Genomic DNA, 20154 nt, shown 5'->3' on the forward strand with positions numbered 1-20154 from the left:
GGGCTTAAATTGCAGCAAGGGAGATTTACTTTAGACATTAGGAAAAACTTTCTAACTGTAAGGGTAGTTAAGCACTGGAACAAATTACCTAGAGAGGTTGTGGAATCTCTGTCACTGGAGTTTTTAAAGAACAGATTAGACAAACACTGGTCGGGGATGGTCTGGTAGTACTTACTCCTGCATCAGTGCAGGGACTGGACTAGATAGCCTATCGAGGTCTCTTCCAGTCCTACATTTCTATGATTATCTAACCTTTTAAAGTCTGGTGATATAGAATTCGTATGAAAAGTGCCATAAAAATAAAATTTAATCTTTATAATTGAAATGCTTGACCTGAAATTGCAGAGAACATATGCAGTTCTGTAAAATGCCATGTATATACACATGATTTTTAGTAATAAGGAACTCATGAAGAATGTCACCTATAAAAAGCAGTATTACTATTGTACAGTTTAATTGTGTGTGTCTTTCGTTTTCAGTATTGAGAAATGGTGCTTGGGAGATTGTCCACTGGGAAAAGGTGTGTATTTATTTTTTTATGGCTGCAAATTTTATATTTATAGTATTATCATTTGATACAGCATATATATTTTATATCAGAGTAAACATCATTCATACAAATTAACCTACAAATATGATGGAAAGCATAAACATTTTCTGTTTTTAGTAGCAGTTTCTAGAATATTAAATTTAGCTTGTTTAATAAAATGTACTTTTAGGCCCAAACCCAAATTTCTTATTCAGGCAAAACTACCATTAATAGTTCAATGAACGTTCTGTCTGAGTGATGTCTTCAGCATTTGGGATATTAACATTTGACACCCCTGTAAAAGTACAGTTAGCATTATTAAAATTAATAGAAAAGAAAGTAGCTCAGTTTTTATATATTGAGCAAAGATTTAAAAATGTTTTTAAAGTTACTTAATATATTTGCAAAGCTTACATTATGTTTAAAATACTAAAAATTTGAGGCATTGTTGTGGTGTGTAGTTAGAGCAGTGGCACTGGTAAAGCTGGGGAACACTAAAAAATTCTGTTCAAAAGGTGTTTGCAAATGGTTGTGCAAAAACTAGCTTTCATAGATTTGTGTAACCTGAGATTTGAATAAATTTGGTCCAGTCAGATCTTATTTCCCTCTTGTAGAATCATCTAATTGCAAACAGGAAAGGTTTAACTTCATGAGGTTCACATCTGTTTACATAGGTTACATGCAAAGTAGCAGGAACCAGGAACAGACATCTGCTGTGATGCAACAGAACTCTGAGTTTAGGGAAACTAATTTCCTTTTCTGTAACTATGCTAAATATAAATTTGACTATAAAACAATAATGAGAGTTCCCAATTACAAGGGAGATTAAAGTGGAATATATCCAGTGCCAGGAATACAGAGACCAGGCCTCATTTCTGATGCATTTCAATGGGATTTGGGCACCTACTACCCCTAGATCCTTTTGAAAGCATTGCCTAAGTTTTTAACTGTCTTTTTGGCAAATTGAGTATTTACCTATGCTTAAAAGTTAAAGATAGTGTATTTGTTTAAGACTGTTAACCAATTCCCAGTTTTCTTACAGGTAGATGTTGGAGATATAGTTATAATAAAAGGCAAAGAGTATATACCTGCTGACACTGTACTTCTCTCATCAAGGTAGAGATGCCCACTGATGCTTACAGTGTAGAGGCTGGTTTCTCTACCCTGCATTAATTATGTGATTACTCCAAGGAAATAAGGAATAAACTGAAATACTCTTTACCTCTACCAAACTTTTACATTTAGTATTAAAAAATAATCTGTATTTGGGTATTTAAAATCTTACACACTTTTTCATGCTTGGTACATATAATAAATGAAAGGAATTGTACCAGTCAGTTACAATGTTAGAATTACATTGAACATTTTTATATTACCAGGATCTTTTGTGTATTTAAACTTTGTTCTATTTGACATAATGCATGGATCTGACTGTTTGACTAGATGTCTACTACAGCATTTAGCCAGATTAACTTTTTATTATATTCATAACAAATTCAGTCATTTTTAAAGACTTGATATTTTGTCCCAAAATAACACGTGATTTTTTTGAGTAGTTGCTGATTTTGATATTTAAATTATAACAAAAAAAAAATCTGAACATAATAAACTAACCACCAAATTACCAATTATGACATTTTACATATGATTTGATGTTTCTATGAACTGAGAATTTACTTTTACTCTTTAATATGTAGAAGTTGAATAGTATATCTGTATATTCAAACCAAGACTTGAAATTATATAAAGCTGTAACTGTCTTCAAACATTAAACAAAAACTATATTTTATATTAATAATAACATCAACACTGCATAAAATCATAAATAGCATAAACAATTATTTTTGTTTTTAATGAATATTTTTAGAGGTTGTTTATCATCATTTCCTTGGAAAGTTTTATTTATGAAATCCAGATTTTACTATCTGGAAGATGTACTTTTTTCAGAATCCATTTGATCAGGTCATGCGCTATTTAAATTGTGCAGAACATCTTATGTATTTTGATTTGCAGATGTATGCATCTTCCTGATTGGTTGATTAATTAATCAATAAATTATTTGTGTTACCATAGTGCTTAGGAACCCTAGTAATGGACTTGGATACAGTGTGCTAGGTGCTGTACAAACACAGAACAAAAAGTCTGCCTCTGCCCAAATAAACTTACAATCTGTAAACAAGGAGATAGCAAATGAATGCAGAAAGATGGGGCAGTGCAAGTAAACATAATTGGTCAGCATGATAGGCAGTGGTCTCTGCACACTAGCAGCCTAACCATTGTCAAGTTGTTGTTGTTTTTTTGGCATCATGGCAAAGGAGAATTTTGAGGAGGGATTTGAAGGTAGATCATAGAATCATAGAATATTAGAGTTGGAAGGGACCTCAGGAGGTCATCTAGTCCAACTCCCTGCTCAAAGCAGGACTAACCTCAACTATATCATCCCAACCAGGGCTTTGTCAAGCCTCAGCTTAAAAACCTCTAAGGTTGGAGATTCCACCAGCTCCCTAGGTAACCCATTCCAGTGCTTCACCACCCTCCTAGTAAAAAACTTTTTCCTAATGTCCAACCTAGACCTCCCTCCCTGCAACTTGAGACCGTTGCTCCTTGTTCTGTCATCTGCCACCACCGAGAACAGCCTAGCCCCATCCTCCCTGGAACCCCCTTTTCAGGTAGTTAAAAACCGCTATCAAATCCCCCCTCACTCTTCTCTTTTGCAGACTAAACAAGCCCAGTTCCCTCAGCCTCTCCTCATAAGTCCTGTGCTCCAGCCCCCTAATCATTTTGGTTGCCCTCCGCTGCACTATCTCTAACTTGTCCACATCCTTTTTGTAGTGGGGGGCCCAAAACTGGACACAATATTCTAAATGCGGCCTCACCAATGCCGAATAGAGGGGAATAATCACTTCCCGTGACCTGCTGGCAATGCCCTTCCTAATGCAGCCCAATATGCCATTAGCCTTCTTGACAACCAGGGCACACTGCTGATTCATATCCAGCTTTTTATCCACTGTTACCCCCAGGTCCTTTTCTGCAGAGCTGCTGCCCAGCTCGTCGGTCCCCAGTCTATAGCTGTGCATGGGATTCTTCCTTCCTAAGTGGAGGACTCTGCACTTGTCCTTGTTGAACCTCATTAGATTTCTTTTGGCCCAATCCTCCAGTTTGTTTAGGTCACTCTGTATCCTATCCCTACCTTGAAGGGTATCTACCACTCCCCGCAGCTTAGTGTCGTCCGCAAACTTGCTGAGGGTGCAATCTACCCCATCCTCCAGATCATTAATAAAGATGTTGAACAAAACCGGCCCCAGGACCGACCCCTGGGGAACTCCGCTTGTGACCGGTTGCCAGCTAGACATGGAGCCATTGATCACTACTCGTTGAGCCCTATGCTCTAGCCAGTTCTCTATCCATTTTATAGTCCATTCATCCAACCCATACTTCTTTAACTTGCTGATAAGAATACTGTGAGAGACAGTATCAAAAGCTTTGCTAAAGTCAAGGTATATCACATCCACCGCCTTCCCTACATCCACAGAGCCAGTCACCTCATCATAGAAAGCAATCAAGCAGGCATGACTTTCCCTTAGTGAATCCGTGTTGACTGTTCCTGATCACCTTCCTCTCCTCCAAGTGCCTTAAAATGGATTCCTTAAGGACCTGCTCCATGATTTTTCCAGGGATTGTGGTGAGGCTGACCGGTCTGTAGTTCCCTGGATCCTCTTTCCTCCCTTTTTTGAAGATGGGCACTATATTTGCTTTTTTCCAGTCCTCAGGGACCTCCCCCTGTTCCCACGAGCTTTCAAAGATAATAGCCAATGGCTCTGAAATCACCTCAGCCAACTCCCTCAGCACCCTTGGGTGCATTGCATCCGGCCCCATGGACTTGTGAATGTCCAATCCTTCTAAATAGTCTTGGACCCGTTCCTTCCGCACTGCAGGATGTTCGCCTCCTTCCCATTCTGTGCCACCCAGTGCAGCAGTCTGAGAGCTGATCTTGTCTGTGAAGACAGAGGCAAAAAAGGCATTGAGTACCTCAGCTTTCTCCACATCCTCCGTCACTAGGTCGCCTCCCTCATTCTCTAAGGGGCCCACACTTTCTCTAATCTTCCTCTTGTTGGCAACATGCCTTAGAAACCCTTCTTGTTCCCCTTCACGTCCCTTGCTAGCTGCAACTCCAATTGCGCTTTGGCCTTCCTGATTTCATTCCTGCACGTTCGAGCAGTGTTTATATAATCCTCCCTAGTCATCTGACCAAGCTTCCACTTCTTGTAAGCTTCTTTTTTGCGTTTAAGTTCGCCAAGGACATCTTTGTTAAGCCAAGCTGGACACCTACCATATTTGCTATTCTTTCTGCACATCGGGATGGTTTGCTCTTGTGCCCTCAATAAGGTCTCTTTAAAATACAGCCAGCTCTCTTGGGTTCCTTTCCCCCTCATATTAGCCTCCCAGGGGATCCTGCCCATCAGTTCCCTGAGGGAGTCAAAGTCCGCTTTTCTGAAGTCCATGGTCCGTATCCTGCTGCTCTCCTTTCTTCCTTTCGTCAGGATCCTGAACTCAACCATCTCATGGTCACTGCTGCCCAGGTTGCCACCCACTTGTACTTCCCCTACCAAATCTTCCCTGTTTGTGAGCAGCAGGTCAAGAAAAGCACGGCCCCTAGTTGGTTGCTCCAGCACTTGCACCAGGAAATTGTCTGCAACACTCTCCAAAAACTTCCTGGATTGTTTGTGCTCTGCTGTATTGCTCTTCCAGCAGATGTCAGTGTGATTGAAGTCTCCCATGAGAATCAGGCCCTGTAAACTGGAAACTTTCCCTAGCTGAGTAAAGAAAACCTCATCTACCTCATCCTCTTGGTCTGGTGGTCTGTAACAGACACCCACCAGGACATCACCCTTATTGTTCTTGCTTCTAAGCTTAACCCAGAGACACTCAACTGACTTATCTCCAGTTTCATACTGGAGCTCAGAGCAGTCATAGTGCTCTCTTACATACAGTGCAACTCCTCCCCCTTTCGCCCCTGCCTGTCCTTCCTGAACAGTTTATACCCATCCATGACAGCGCTCCAATCGTGAGAGTTATTCCACCAAGTCTCAGTTATTCCAATCATGTCGTAGTTTCTTGACTGTGCCAGGACTTCCAGTTCTTCCTGCTTGTTTCCCAGGCTTCTTGCATTTGTGTACAGGCACTTGAGATAAGTAGCCGAGTGGCCTACTTTCACAGTATGAATCGGGAGGCCTCCCCTGCTGCACCCTCCTACTTCTGCTTCCTTGTGGTGTCCCTCTTCCCCACTAACCTTCGGGCTTAGGTCCCTGTCCCCCGTCAAAACTAGTTTAAAGCCCTCCTCACTAGGTTAGCCAGCCTGTCTGCGAAGATACTCTTCCCTGTCTTCGTTAGATGAATCCCGTCCCTTCCTAGTAATCCTTCTTCCTGGAACAGCATTCCATGATCGAAGAATCCAAAGCCCTCCCTTCGACACCACCTGCGTAACCACGCATTTACTTCCCCAATGCGACTGTCCCTACCTGGGCCTTTTCCCTGAACAGGGAGGATGGACGAGAACACCACTTGCGCTTCAAACTCCTTAATCTCTTTTCCCAGAGCCACATAGTCCGCAGTGATCTGCTCAAGATCATTCTTGGCAGTGTCATTGGTGCCCACATGGAGGAGCAGGAAGGGGTAGCGGTCTGAGGCCTTGTTAAGTTTTGGCAGTCTCTCCGTCACATCCCTAATCCTAGCTCCAGGCAAGCAGCATACTTCTCTAGTTTCCCGGTCCGGACGGCAGATGGATGACTCCGTCCCCCTTAGGAGGGAGTCCCCGACCACCATCACCCTTCTCTTCCTCTTTGGAATGGTGGTCGTGGAACCCCCATCCCTAGGAGAATGCATCTCTTGCCTTCTGATCAAACGGGTCTCCTGATCCATTCCCTCCGAAGGGTCCTCCAAATCATTCTCCGCCGTCGTACTTGTGCAGAGAGGATGAAAATGATTCCTTACTTCTATCTGCATGTTGGGCACATGGGTTCTCTTTCTTCGGGAGGTCACATGCTGCCAATTTTCTTCCCCGTTCTTCATTGTCGCCTGCCCGGCCTTCTCTGAATAGATAATGAGGGAGCTTTGCACTACTGTATGCCTTAGAAATGTGTGGCAAATGATGGAAGTTCACAACAGGAAGTTGAATGCATTTCACCAGCTTTGTTTGAGAAGAATCTTGGGAATTCATTGGAGAGATTGTGTAACCAATGTGGAAGTGTTGGGTTGTGCTGCATGGGTCGGCAGACTATGGACTCAGAAATCAGACAGAGATGGCTACGGTAGATGGGCCATTTCATCAGACTACTCTGAAGCAGAAGCATAAGGTCTGTCTTAGATTGGATTCCGCACAGAAGGAAGAGAAGACATGGAGGACAAAGACCAACCTATTGTAGGGTGATCCAGAAGGATATTGCCATCATGGAGACAACTTACAATGGAGTCAAACATCTTTCTCTGGACAGACAGTGGGAAAGATAGGTTGCTTCATGTGCCAGTAGGCACTGGAAACACTAAATCTAAATTGACAATTTGATCGTGAATGAGAGATGATAGATAGGGGTGGAGATTGACCATTGAGGCCCTTGAAAGTGGTTAAAATGGAAGCATTTATTATTTAAAAGTGTGTGTATGTGCACATATGTTTGGGGTTAAACTTTATGCATGTGCTTAAGTTAATAAACCATTCATGAGCATAAAGTTAAGCATGTGCATAATTGTTTGCCAGATTGGGGTCTTTTGTATATCTGTAAAAGGTGATTGGGTGGGAAAGTGGTGAGTTGTTATAAGTTTGTCATTTCTGTTAGGTTATATCATCAGTTAAGAACAACATTTCCTAATGATAATCTAAAATTAAAGAGAAAGAAAGTGTATTCCTTAATTACAGTCTGGATCTATCCACTTTAATACAAGAAATGACCTATCACAGAACTAGTGGGAGGAGAAAGATTTTCCCCAAAGAGCCACATAATAGTGACTTACCTTTTACAATTACCTTATTTATTTTCTTTTTATGTATATGGTATAATGCTCTCATTTTAATTGTTAAAAAAGTGATGGAAAAAAAACTAATGAATTTATTCCAATTAATGATATATTAAAATTAAGTGACAAGAAAGTAACTCCTGTCTTTTATATGTTGTGCAGAGATCAGAATACTGTTATTTTTTTAAGTCATTAGTCAAAAAGTAACATTTTATTCAATAGATACAGTTAGAGGAATTTTCATTTGAAGAATTTTTTTAAGGCTGACTTCTTAATTAGCAAGGCAACCTATAGTATTTCAGCAGTCCTGATAAACCATGGAATTATTGTCATCCAGATGTCCAGTACTACAGATGAGATATCTTTTGTGAAGTGCTGTGAAGTTTTAATTGATAGGTATCTAGCCTCAAATAGCTGATAGTAATTCTATAAACTCTTATGGGATCTTGCTGTGTTGTTTTTCATAATAATTTAATTGGAATATTATTTTCTAATGCTACTTATTTCCTAAGCTTCTTATCATTTCTGTACTTCAGAGGCCAAGATTTGTAACCCAGAGGTGCTCCTTCTCCTTCAATACCTTGATAGTAGAACAGCATCTGAGAAAGCGAAATCTCTTAGTGCCCTCTGTTTGATAAATGCCCCTTTGATACACAGTGTTTCCTTTCTGCATTAGTAGAGGAGTGTAGCAGGAGAGGAGTGCTCTGCTCTCTTCTTTTGTTTGGGATTATTGGCAGACATTAAGAGAGCGGGAGACAAAAAGATGTCTTGATAGTCCTGGTCATAATAGGATCTGTGTGCCAAGTCTGAAAAGAAGAGGAGGAGATGGCAGAGCCATCAGAGCTTTCCCCATGCGACCTGATGAGCTATGAGGGGCCCCAATCTCTATCTTTCCCCTCCACCCATGCTATGTAAAAGAATGTGAGGGCTATCGGGTAGCTGCTTATAGCTCTTCGATTTTATGGTCTGGAATGCACTGGAAATGGGTTATATGTATTAGGAAAAGAGCTTCTTCTGTGCTTCCTTCTTCAATTCGTTTATTTGGGGATGCATTTCAATACCAAGAAAGTCTTCCCTTCTCCAGAATGAGTGGCATAGATCAGAGATCATGGATCAGATTTAGAACTTCTGTGCCAGATTACTCTCAAGGAGATTGTGATAGTCTATGTTAACATGGTACTGTAGGCCAGGCTCTATTTTAAGTTGCTAAAACGTGGTCGGCTCTCTAGCAAGGAATAGCAGTTTCTGGAGAATTTGAATCGGAGTTCTTGATACTCTGGGAAGTTTTATCACTGATATAGTGAAAGGACTTGTATCTTTTTTAGGCTGAACTAGCAAACTCAGACCGGCAAACTTACATCCTAAAGGCTCCAGCTTGCTGGGGTAGAAGCTCATTGTACAGATTTGGCAAACTGAAATTGGGCAAAAGAAGCAGCTCCTCTTCCCATTTACATCCTTGAGATGAGGACTGTCTTGCAGTGCTGTTGAGATTTCAGAATTCCATTATTTGATGGTAAGGCTTGTCATCTTGAGTATGGTATTGTTGATCAACCGGCAAGGTGGATTTTAGATGGGCATCTGTGGTCCAAATATATCTGTTTCTAAGTTAATGGGAAACACCTGCACAAGTAACAGAATATGAGAAAGGGGAAAAAAAATCTTGGCAGACACTATAATTGACTAAATGATTTTTCCAGGAGACTGGTTTCTAAATCCAAATGTCTTTGATTTTATTGTCCAAAGATGAACCCATCCAAGTATTAGATTTATTTGCTTCAGTAGAAAATCATCTTGAGCCAGTGTACTGTAGCTGATATCCATGTCTAGGAGCAACTTTATGGGTACATTCTTAAGAATTCTGAACCTTGTTTCTTTGCCATGCTTTCTGTCCCAGATCCACAGACTGCTAGGGAATATTTGGATTTGCATGGCTTGGTTGTTCATGTTAATGCTTCCAGCATCTTGTATGAGATCAAGGGGAAGGTTTTTTTTCCCCCTCCCTATTCTGAGGCCAGGGATGTGGATGCTATGAGGGAACTCATTACTAAAATTCATGAGTCTCTCCAAGATAAGCTTATCCCCCAACATTTTGATGGTTTAGGTTTCTGATTTTAGGGCCATTCAGGAGAAGTTCAGTACAATTTTTTGTTTTAATGTCTTTATGAGGGGACATCATTTTGAAATGTCTTGCTTGGAGGACAGATAAAAATAATTTGATTATTAGTGTTACCTATCTCTTGATGGTTCAGGTTAGTTAGAGTTTTTTCATCAATTGTTATAAAGTTATTTGTTCTGTCAGCAGATATTCATTTTTGAATCATTACTGTAGCCATGAAAGCACTCAGCTGAAGCTGTAGAGAGATGAGGATTTAATCAAATAAAGAGTGTAAAATAAGACTAAAATAGTCTTCTGTTCTTATGGACTATTCTGCTTGTGAGATTCTATGAAGGAGAATGGCCACTCAAACAGTGAAAATGTGCATCCCCAGATGAAGAAACAAAATTAATAAATAAATTATTCTTATTTTTGTGGCTTTCCTATGTTTGGATAAACAAAGTCTGTTTATACAGGACTTACTACGTTGGAGAGCTGAAGAATTTTTTTAGTCTCAAGAGTGACTTCCTTTTCCCCAAGGCTGCAAAGGGCTCAGAGACCTGAAGATTCCCTCCATCCTGTATTTTGCTACCATGAAACAATACCTGCAATCAGAATAGTTTACTTGTGTATTGAATTTCTTCAGAATAGTAGAGTTCCCTTCAGAGACAGCAGGGACAGTGATGGTTGCGCACTGTCATAAGAGAAAAAATGAGTGTCTAATGCTTGCCAGCCAGGTAGTACAGCAGGACAGATATTCTGCCTTCAAGTGCATCTGTTTTTACAGAACAACAACGATTTTACTAGTGTATTAATCTGAGCATTATATCCAGTCTTTCTATTAAGATACATGATCATTTGACAATATTTTATTCTTTTTCAAGCAATGTGGTGATATTTATTATTATAGTAGCCCCTAGAGGCCAAGGTTCTGTAGTGCTGGGCACTATACAAACATACTGTATAGAGACAGTTCCTGCCCTAGGGACCTTACTGTCTACGTGTATTTGGATATTCTACTACTTGGGTATTAATAATACTTAGAATAAAGTTTATTATTTAAATTGTGAGTAGATGCTAATTAAACTGGATTATTTTTTAATCTACATGTAAAGATTCTTGTCCTTGCTTTTCACAAAAGTTGAATACTACTTCTAATGCTACTGTATCTCTGTTTTGGGGCTTTTATATAAGCAGTGATTTGAAAACATAGGATGCTCTCGTTTTATTTTAACTTCATTATCAAAGTTTTATGAAATTTAGAATTTGTATTTAAAGAAAAGCAAGCTGGCTGAGCAGAAATTTATATATTGTTGTCTTCTGCTTTCTGACCTGATTAAAATGGATTTTGAAAAAAAGTTATATATTGTTGTCTTCTGCTCTCTGACCTGATTAAAATGGATTTTGAAAAAATTTGTCATTTCTAATAACATGTATTGTTTTGTATAATAATTTCAGACTTTGTCTCTTTTTGTCTCTTTGTCCATTTGATTTTTTTCCTGTTACTCATTTTTCTGTTCTAATCATTTTTAAACTGGGATATGTAGGTGGCAGTAGGGGAAATAGTGAAAGTGACCAATGGGGAACATCTCCCAGCTGATCTCATCAGTCTGTCATCAAGGTTAGAATAAACCAGTTGCACAGGAAATGTGTATGTGGGTCCTCATGTACCAAATTTGAAAAATGCAGTTCAATTTCTGTCCTCATAGCTATGTTGATATACCCTCTGTCTTAAAAACAAACACATTATAAAGGTGAATTTTGTAGAAGTAGAAAAGATTTAGTTGTTAAAGATATTTGTATAGGTTATTATAATGTATAAATGTATGATAGCATTCCCAAATACTGAACATTTGTTTCAGTCCTCCCTAGTATATATTTTTAGTATATTCACTGAAATTATTAAGCAGATTTTCATAAAACAAACTGCCACTGTGAAACAGTAGTATAACTTTGCACATTGTACATTAAGCAAGTTGAGAGGGATATATTTGTACCATAGACAACTCCTTGTTTTCAATAAATTATATAATGTTATAACAAATTATTAACATTTGATACATTTTTATAGGACCCTCTGCACAAAATTGGATGTTGCACATTCTGTACTGCATGTTATGGAAAAATAGCTCCATTCTTGTGTGTAGTGACAAATTGCATGTTACTTTGATATACTTCAGCTTTATACTAGTGTTTGTACTATGACTGCACCTTGTTTTATTTTTCACTATCAAACAGCCTGCCTTGATCTAACTCTAATCTGTATACCTTAAAAATGATTGCATTCTGCTAAAATGGTTGCAATTTAGCATGCCTCTTATTTGTAATGTCTTTGCTGCCTTAGCCTTTTCAAAGTGCTTCATAAAAGTATTGGGATTTTTTTGTGTTAAACTAATGAAAAATGCTAGAATTGGACACATTCATTTATTGAATCAGCTGTACAAAAACAGTCTAAATAGAAGTCTGTCATTTACATTCTTAGAAAAGTTGCCCAAGAAAAACAAAATCAATGAGTAATTGAGATGTTTCTTGAGTCTTAAAATAAGAAGTTTGTAATACTCAAATGTTAGATTTTTAATGCTAGCATGTGATCAAAATATGAAGAATTAATCAATATAGTTTTAAAAATTCAGAATATTTGCTGCAAAATAAAGTTAATGACACATTGGCTATCATTCATCATTGACTGAAAACATGCTTTAAACTTCCTATATTTATTTATTTAATAATAATATTGATAATAATTTAATTCTTAAAAAAAGGAGAGTAAAAGCATTTTCTATGAAAACCTACAAAATTTTAAATCACTGTAGAGATTAAATGCCTACTTTATTTATTTTCAGTATTTTTAATTACTTCCTGGGCCCTTCTGAAAACAAAGCTAAGTTTCCCCCACAGATCTAAATTATTGATTCCTTGTGCTCATGTCCAGGAACTGACAGCTGAGTAAAACATTTCAGAAATCTTGAACCGTCATTCCTGGCTCTGCTACTTACTCGCCGTGTGACCTTAGGCAAGTCACTTGATGTTTCTGTGCTTCAATTTCCCCATCTGTAAAATTGAATTAATAATGCATACTCAATTTATATAAAAATATCTTATTAAGAATGAAAAGTGGTATATAAATGTTTAGTATTTATTAGTTAATATTTAAGAGCCTAAATATGTTGACATAGGAAATATGATATAATGACAATACATGATGGGGTGGCATAGTGTAAACCACTTATCAGCATGAGTCTGAATAAATACATGACTTCCGTGTCAATATCTTGCATAAACTCAAATTTGTAGTCTCATTCCTTGAGAACTGGGTTTATATAAAGAGATGTAAGACATCTTTGGGAGCTAATGGTAGTATATCATTTGTGCATATCTGTTATAAATAAATATACTAATAGATCTTTTGCAAATGAACTTTAAATATCTGGAATATTCTGATCAGCTGTTAAAGGTAAATTTGTGAGCACATGTGAACCTTGAATAGGAATCTCTGATTTTGGAAAGCTCCAGTTATAGATACACATTTCTTCCTTCATTGTTTTGATATATGTATGGCAGACATTTTCTGAAAATGTGAATGACAATAATTTTGCAGAAATATTTGTCCCTAGGAGCTTTTTTATCTGAAGGCTATTTTAAAAGAAAATGCAATGTATAAATATATGTAAAGAGATTACAGAAAGCTTTTGCATGTTAATAAATTATTATATTTGTTACTGTGATCTATTTAAAGATAATTGCTTTATTTTTTCTAAAATAAGTGAGCCACAAGCCATGTGCTACATTGAAACATCAAACTTAGATGGTGAAACAAACCTAAAAATTCGACAGGTAAGACTTTATATGTTTTCAATATATTAGTTAGTTATTTTTAATATTATATTGTCTGCTTTATGTGTACAGTAATTTCAGTATAAGGATGTACTGCTGTTTATTAAGAAATATATGAAAGCATGTTTTAGGAGGCTTAATTCTGGCAGGATTCACTAAGCAGTGAATGTTGAGGAGGGATTTGAATGTGAAGAGGTTCACACTGGGCTTGTTAGTGAGTAAAAGGGTAAAATGTTCAAAAGCCTCAAAGTGACTTAGGAGCCTAACAGGCAGATTTTAAAGGTATTTAGGTCCTAAGTTCTATTTTCAAAAATAACTTAGGCATTCAGGAGTCTGTGTCATTGAGTGCCTAAATCACTTTTGAAAATGGAACTTAGGCTTCTAAGTCACTTAGGCAATTTTAAAAATTTCACTCCCAGACTTAAAAGATAGTGTGGAAAAAATCATAAAGACAAAAAGTTAGGCGTAGGCTACAAAGGCACTTGTGATGCAAGAAGTATGGGCAGAGAGAGAAGGGAACTAGAAGGGAGCAGAGTTGAACCTTGAATGTGATGATGATACGGGTGAGCATATAGTGAGGAAATTGCCAAGATACAGGATTTGTTGTGTCTAAACCATCCAAAACAGAAGGCTATCCAGCCTCCTTTTGAAAACCTTCAGTGAAGGAACTTCCACAACCTCACTAAGAAGTCTGTTTCGTTGTCCTACTGTTCTTATAGTTAGGAGTTTTTCCTGAGATTTAATCTAAATCTGCTATGCTATAATTTGAACCCGTTGCCTCTTGTCTTTCCTTTTGTGGCAAGAGAAAACAACTTTTCTCCATCTTTTTATGGAAGCTTTTCAAGTATTTGAAGATTGCTATCATATCCCCTCTTAATCTCCTCTTTTCCATACTAAATGTACTTAGTTCCTTCAGCCTTTGTTCATATGGCTTGCATTCCATCCCTTTAATTATCTTTGTTGCTCGCTTCTGGATCCTTTCCAGTTTCTCTACATCCTTTCTATGATTTGGTGACCAAAATTGGACAGAGTACTCCAGCTGAGGCCTGATTTAGCGCTGAATAGAGTGGTACTATCATCTCCTGTGACTTGCATTTTATGCCTCTGTTAATATAACCTAAAATTGCATTTGCTTTTTTTGCAACAACATTGCATTGCTGACTCATGTTGCAGTTATGATCCACCACAATCCCCAGATCCTTCTCAGCAGTGGTGCTGCCAAGCCAGTTATCCCCCATTCTGTATTTGTGCATTTGTTTTTTCTTCCCTAAGTGTAGCACCTTACATTTGTCTTTATTGAATTTCATTTCGCTTCATAGTCCCATGTATATATGTAGAGAAACTTCCCAAGTATAAAAGATATCAATCAAAACTTCAATGCATACTGTACATATGCATTACTTCATTCTGGAAACTGATGACATGGTGATAGACTTTGAACAATTTATATTATGTATTCCAAGCTAGAGAGCCAGAAATTTCCAAGTCTTGTCTTGTTTTTTTTGGAGAGGGAAAGCATGGTGAATGAGGGCTACACGTGAGTGGTAGCCTGACTACCACAGAATTTCTGTTTAGGCTCAGGGAGAGAACATGGTGCATATCTATCAGCCTTATGAAGGATCCAGAATGCACTCTCCTCCATGTTGGGCCACCTCTGCTGTCTGGTGTGGATGGGTCTTAGGCATTCTGATTGTGTCTTTCCTCCAGATCTCTTTCAAGAGGCCAGTGCTACCAGTTAGTGCTGTCCAAGAACTGTGCCTATGCTCCCTGATGTCATTATGCTGGGCCTGCATGGAAACGGACATGAAAGTTTCCTTCCCCAGTTGCACAATGTGTGCAATGCCAGATACAATCTATCATATAATATATAGGTTAACTTATTATTTGATATTTTGTTTATTGAAAAGAACTTTTATAATATAGTTTTACAACAAACTTTGTTTACAGGGTTTGCCATTAACATCGGATATAAAAGACATTGACAGTTTGATGAGACTTTTGGGCAGAATTGAATGTGAAAGCCCAAATAGACATCTCTATGATTTTGTTGGAAATATCAGACTGGATGGGCATGGGTATGTAAAAATCTGAGTAAAAATTCTCAATATATTTTAAAACCTGCTGTTAAATCTCTTGAATTGTGGTACAAATAGCTGGGTCCTTCCTCAGCTAATATAACTTCCTTTTGAATTAAGATTCTAATGTAAAAGGTTATATTTATGATGCCAGGAATTTAGGTCATATTGTAACCAACTTTCAGATGATAATAATTAATATAAATATAAGGCAGGGCTAATTATACATTCATTCCAAGGGTAATTTTTTAAATCTACCTTAATCACTCATCCTGCTAATCTCTTCCATTCCTTTATGCTTTACTTGGGGAGTGTCTGTTCTACAAGTTGAGTGGAAAAAGTCTCTTGGCTTTTGTCTGGAATGGACCAATCCCTTAGTATGTAATCTAAATTCTTGTTTAATTTGACAAAAACAACTTAAGCCAAATTATGTTCAAGAAAACTGCCTGAATGCCTGCCTGATTTTTCATAGTTCCTCATAAGGCATTTATCTAAAGACAGACAGCCTCATGTTGGTTTCAATACACAGATTTGCTGAGTAACTTCATGGGAGTTCTGAAGATACCTGATGCTTACAAAATGTATGGCATCTGTTGCAATGTAAAAATGATGTGATGTATTGTCTCTCAGTGTTACAAAACGAACCTCTGGGTTCAGAGTAGCTCAGTTCTCCATCCCTCAAGTCTTATTTTACAGGCTGCCTGTTTCTGTAGTTGAAGGTTTGAGAGGTATTTTATTCCTCTGTATACAATGTTTTTCCTGTTTCCATTTAGTGGTATGTGTTTCTTTTAAGAAGTTGTTTTTTCTTGATCCTATAACCAATTTTTAACAAATTTTTGTTCATATTTCATTTTTATTTACTGATTTCTTACAGATGCTTTCCTAGAGTTTGCAGTCATAGAAGTGTGGATCTGTTATAATTCTACTGTACTTATCGTTAAAGAAGAGCAAAACTCTTACCTATAATTCTTCTCTGAAGGTAATAATTATAATAGATCCACACATCCATCCTCTTTCCTATCAGGAAAACAGCGCATTTTTGTTCTAAATTTCATTAAAATTCTTTAATTTGATTAAAAAAGAATGTTCAAAGACTATTATGCCTCAGCAGCATGTAGGAGCATGCCATCTGCTGGTAAAGCGATTTATTATTTCAGAAATTTAATTTTGGAGTTTTTGAAACATGTTTTATGTGCAGAAGGATAGTCCCAAAAGTGTGGCTCTAGTGTAATATGTACTTTCAGAGAACAAGAATTACAGGTAAATAATTATTTCTGGATCCTGACCTCTTCCCCAATCTAAGAATTTTACATTGTGCCTCTTCCTGCAAATACTGGGAGTAGGGTCAGACTTGTCCACCAACTTTAAGGGTTTGATTAAGCATCTTTTGCTTTTGTGCCAGATTCTGTACCTCTACTAGGTCAACCAGAGTGACAGTTTGGTGTTCCCACATTATCCATTACAATCCTAGGTTTTTAAACTGATTTTGGTTCATCAGTGATCAAAACGTTTTCCCCCGTTTTCTACTCTCCATTAGAAAACAGAAATTTCAGGGACTCTGGTCCCTAAATGGAATCTCCCACTGGACTCCTTCTGTTTGTTTGTTCCCCCACCATGGTAGAACAAGCCAAAGAGAGTAAGGGCAAGAACTAAGAGGTGCTCCAACGTAAGGAAAATCCTCTCAGTAGACTCTGAAGTGGAACTCCATCACAATTACTCCAGTTTTTGGACCCTTGTTATGCCACAGGTTGGGGCTGAAAGTCTGATAACTTATTGAAACCTCTGAATCCTCTTTAAACAAGCAATACTCTAATGAAGTCACTTCCACAAGGGCAAGTCAGCCCTCTTCAGTTCTTGGGATTCGGCAAAATACTTTGCTAGTGAAAAATTTATCAGGGGTAAGTCAAAATTATTTCTGTTCTTAGTCCAGTCTATAAAGGGAGACAAATTCCACATTCTAAAAAGTGTGTCTTAATTATTTGGAAGGTACATGGCATATTTTCCCTCTTCCATTCTTCCCAATCATAAGATCATGGCTCTCTGGAGATGCTTCCTTATATTTCCCCTCCACTTATGTATCAGATGATGGCATGTGCCATTACATAGTGGGGTAAGACCAAAAGGGAACAACAGAAAACAAAAAAATGCCAGTGATCTGACTTGGGTGACCCCGCAAAAAAAGGCAAAAGAAGATCAAAAAGTGCAGCAGATCTTCATCAACTTCCATGAGCTTTGACTCTTCTCTCAAAGAAGAGGGGAGCTCTTGGCTTTGACTCATAAAAACTCCAAGCTAGCTTTAGGAGGAAACCTACTAGCCTCTCCTGCAAAGTTCTTCACCCAAACATATTTGAAACTATGAGGAGGAAGGTGGTTGCCACCATTAAAATCTGGCCAGAGAAATAGGATGAGCAACTTAAAATCATGAGCAAATACCTGCTATCCAAAACTAAGACAAATTTACCATCTCCCTTCATATCTCCTTTGAAGAGCATTAGGTAGGAATAAGAAACAGGACAAATTCAATACAACCCGAAAGAAAGTATCCTTAGCTACTACAATTATAATGGATGAATTCATGGACCCCATGAGGCTGCCAGTGAGATCTCTGGCTGCTAACTTAGTGGTCAGGCCCCAACTTTGACTTAAGACCTCAACAATTAATAATTATTCAAAGCAAATCCTTTGTGGCTCAAAATTTTAATGTAGAATCCTGTTCAAGGTTAAGCTTGATCAAGTAATATTTAACAAATACAAATCAAAGAGTTTGCTCTCCAGTCCAAGTCCAAGAAGGGCAACACAATATAGTACAAAAGTAGAAGTTTCCCTCATTCATATGCAGAATAAAAGTACGAGAGAGAGAAGGGACTTCTGTTATTCCATGGGTAAACCCAGGGTCTAAAACAATTGAGAAAAGCTCCGCTCAGGGAATGACTCCAAACCTGTCTTCCAGTCCAAACAGTATGATTGCAGCCGAGCCTGCCTCTGTCCAGAAATAGATCTAAGAGGCAGGATATCCCACTTCTTACTGTATTTCATTCAGGTAAGTATAAAAAAAATGTAGCACAGATATCCTCTGGAGCTGTAGGCTCCTCCACATACTCTCTATACACCCTCTTCAATCTTGAGAGACAATGAGAAACATAAAATCATCCTGATGGAGATCTTGCACATCCTAGAAGCAGTAGAATCTGTTTGTAGAAGGTGATTAGGATTCTATACTATATTCTTCATAGTAAGAAAAAGATGAGGAAGAATCCATGTGGTCTTAAACCTCAAGAGGCTTAACTGGTTAATGAAGAAGACAGGATTCAGGATAAAAACTCCAACTTCCATCACAGCTTCAGTCTCTTGAGCAGATCTGCTAACACTGGTGGATCTGGCAGAAATTTATCTTCATATTCCAATCAAGCCTAGGAATTTTTGGAAACAAATGTCATCTGTTCTTCCTTACTTGCAGCTCCTAGGCATTCAGGTCTTGTGTAGAGATTATGCCATGGGCAAGACTGATTGGAAGAGCTCAGATGTTTCTCTTAATAACCTGGGATAATTCTGAACATGTGATGCAAAGGAAAGTGAAGATACAATCTAAAATGATTTGATTCCTCATTTGGTGGCAGTAGGAATCCTTTCATTATCTGGACCCCAAAATCATGATCATGGACACTATCCTCTAAGGATGCAGGAAACATTTGGGCTGCCACAATGTAAAGGAATGGAATCAAAGAGGCTCCATAGAATCAATTTTCTAGAAATGAGGATAGTAAGGTTGGATCTTCAGGATTTCCTAGATCACTTGAGAATGGAGCATGTGCTTGTTGAAGTAGATGTTATGACTATGGAAAACATAAGTCAACTTGGGTTCTTCTCTAAAGAACTAAATATCATCTTAGCCTCATTCAGGCCTTTCACATTATGGTTGTATGCAGCTATTTGGATAAAATTCTTCTGTTGGTGTCAGAATAGAAAGATCACTTAAGGAAATGAGCATGACAGCCAATTCTTCGAGATTTCTTAAAGGACAGTCTAGACTTCCCACCATCACAGCTCATATTTCTGTAGTAAACATTATTTTAAACACAGGTTTATCCAAGTCTCTGGTAGAGCACCTATAGCACTGAGGTTGCCTCAGGCAGCCTGTCTATCCAAGTCAATAGTTCAGTGTATATTTCCTATCTCGGATTTGCCCACAATGCTGCAAGTTCTCATGCCTCATGCTTTTGAACATATGACACCTAATTTAATGTATTTCCTTTGCATAAAGATGTTCTTCCTTCTGGTAATGATGTTGGCAAGAAAAGTCTCCAAAATCTCTACTCTTGGAAAACATGAGTCTAACTCTATCTTCTATGAGGGCAGGGTTATTGGACTCCTGAATTGTTCATATTCAGGGTTAACTCTTCCTTTCATACTTCATAGGAAATCATTCTTTCTTCATTTTGCATTCTTTCAAGATTTAAAAGACAAAGCATTGCACATGCCTGGTGTGAGAAGAGCAGTTAAATTTTACTGTGAAAGGGACCAATCGATTCAAGAAAAAAAAATCCTCATTCACTTTATTTCAACCAAGTGCTTGGGCCTGAAAGTGTCCAAATTCTCCAAAGCTATGCGGA

At 38.0% G+C, this 20154-nt stretch overlaps 1 protein-coding gene across 4 annotated transcripts in view; it reads left to right on the plus strand.

Moving 5' to 3' along the window:
• ATP8A1 (ATPase phospholipid transporting 8A1) overlaps window positions 1–20154 on the plus strand; it is a 215715-nt gene that overhangs the window by 49557 nt on the left and 146004 nt on the right. For 2 of the 4 annotated variants that reach the window (XM_067531192.1, XM_067531193.1), the window contains exons 6-9: window positions 480–520; window positions 1572–1645; window positions 13400–13469; window positions 15417–15544. In XM_067531192.1, the coding sequence (XP_067387293.1) occupies window positions 480–520; window positions 1572–1645; window positions 13400–13469; window positions 15417–15544 (313 nt within the window). Of the gene's footprint in view, window positions 1–479; window positions 521–1571; window positions 1646–11182; window positions 11257–13399; window positions 13470–15416; window positions 15545–20154 lie in introns of those variants that run through there. The other 2 variants (XM_067531195.1, XM_067531194.1) reach the window with 2 other exon arrangements.

Source organism: Emydura macquarii, unplaced genomic scaffold (assembly GCF_026122565.2).
Source record: "Emydura macquarii macquarii isolate MOO-44397 ecotype Brisbane River unplaced genomic scaffold, CSIRO-AGI_Emac_v2 contig_3128, whole genome shotgun sequence".
Taxonomy (NCBI): Eukaryota; Metazoa; Chordata; order Testudines; family Chelidae; genus Emydura; species Emydura macquarii.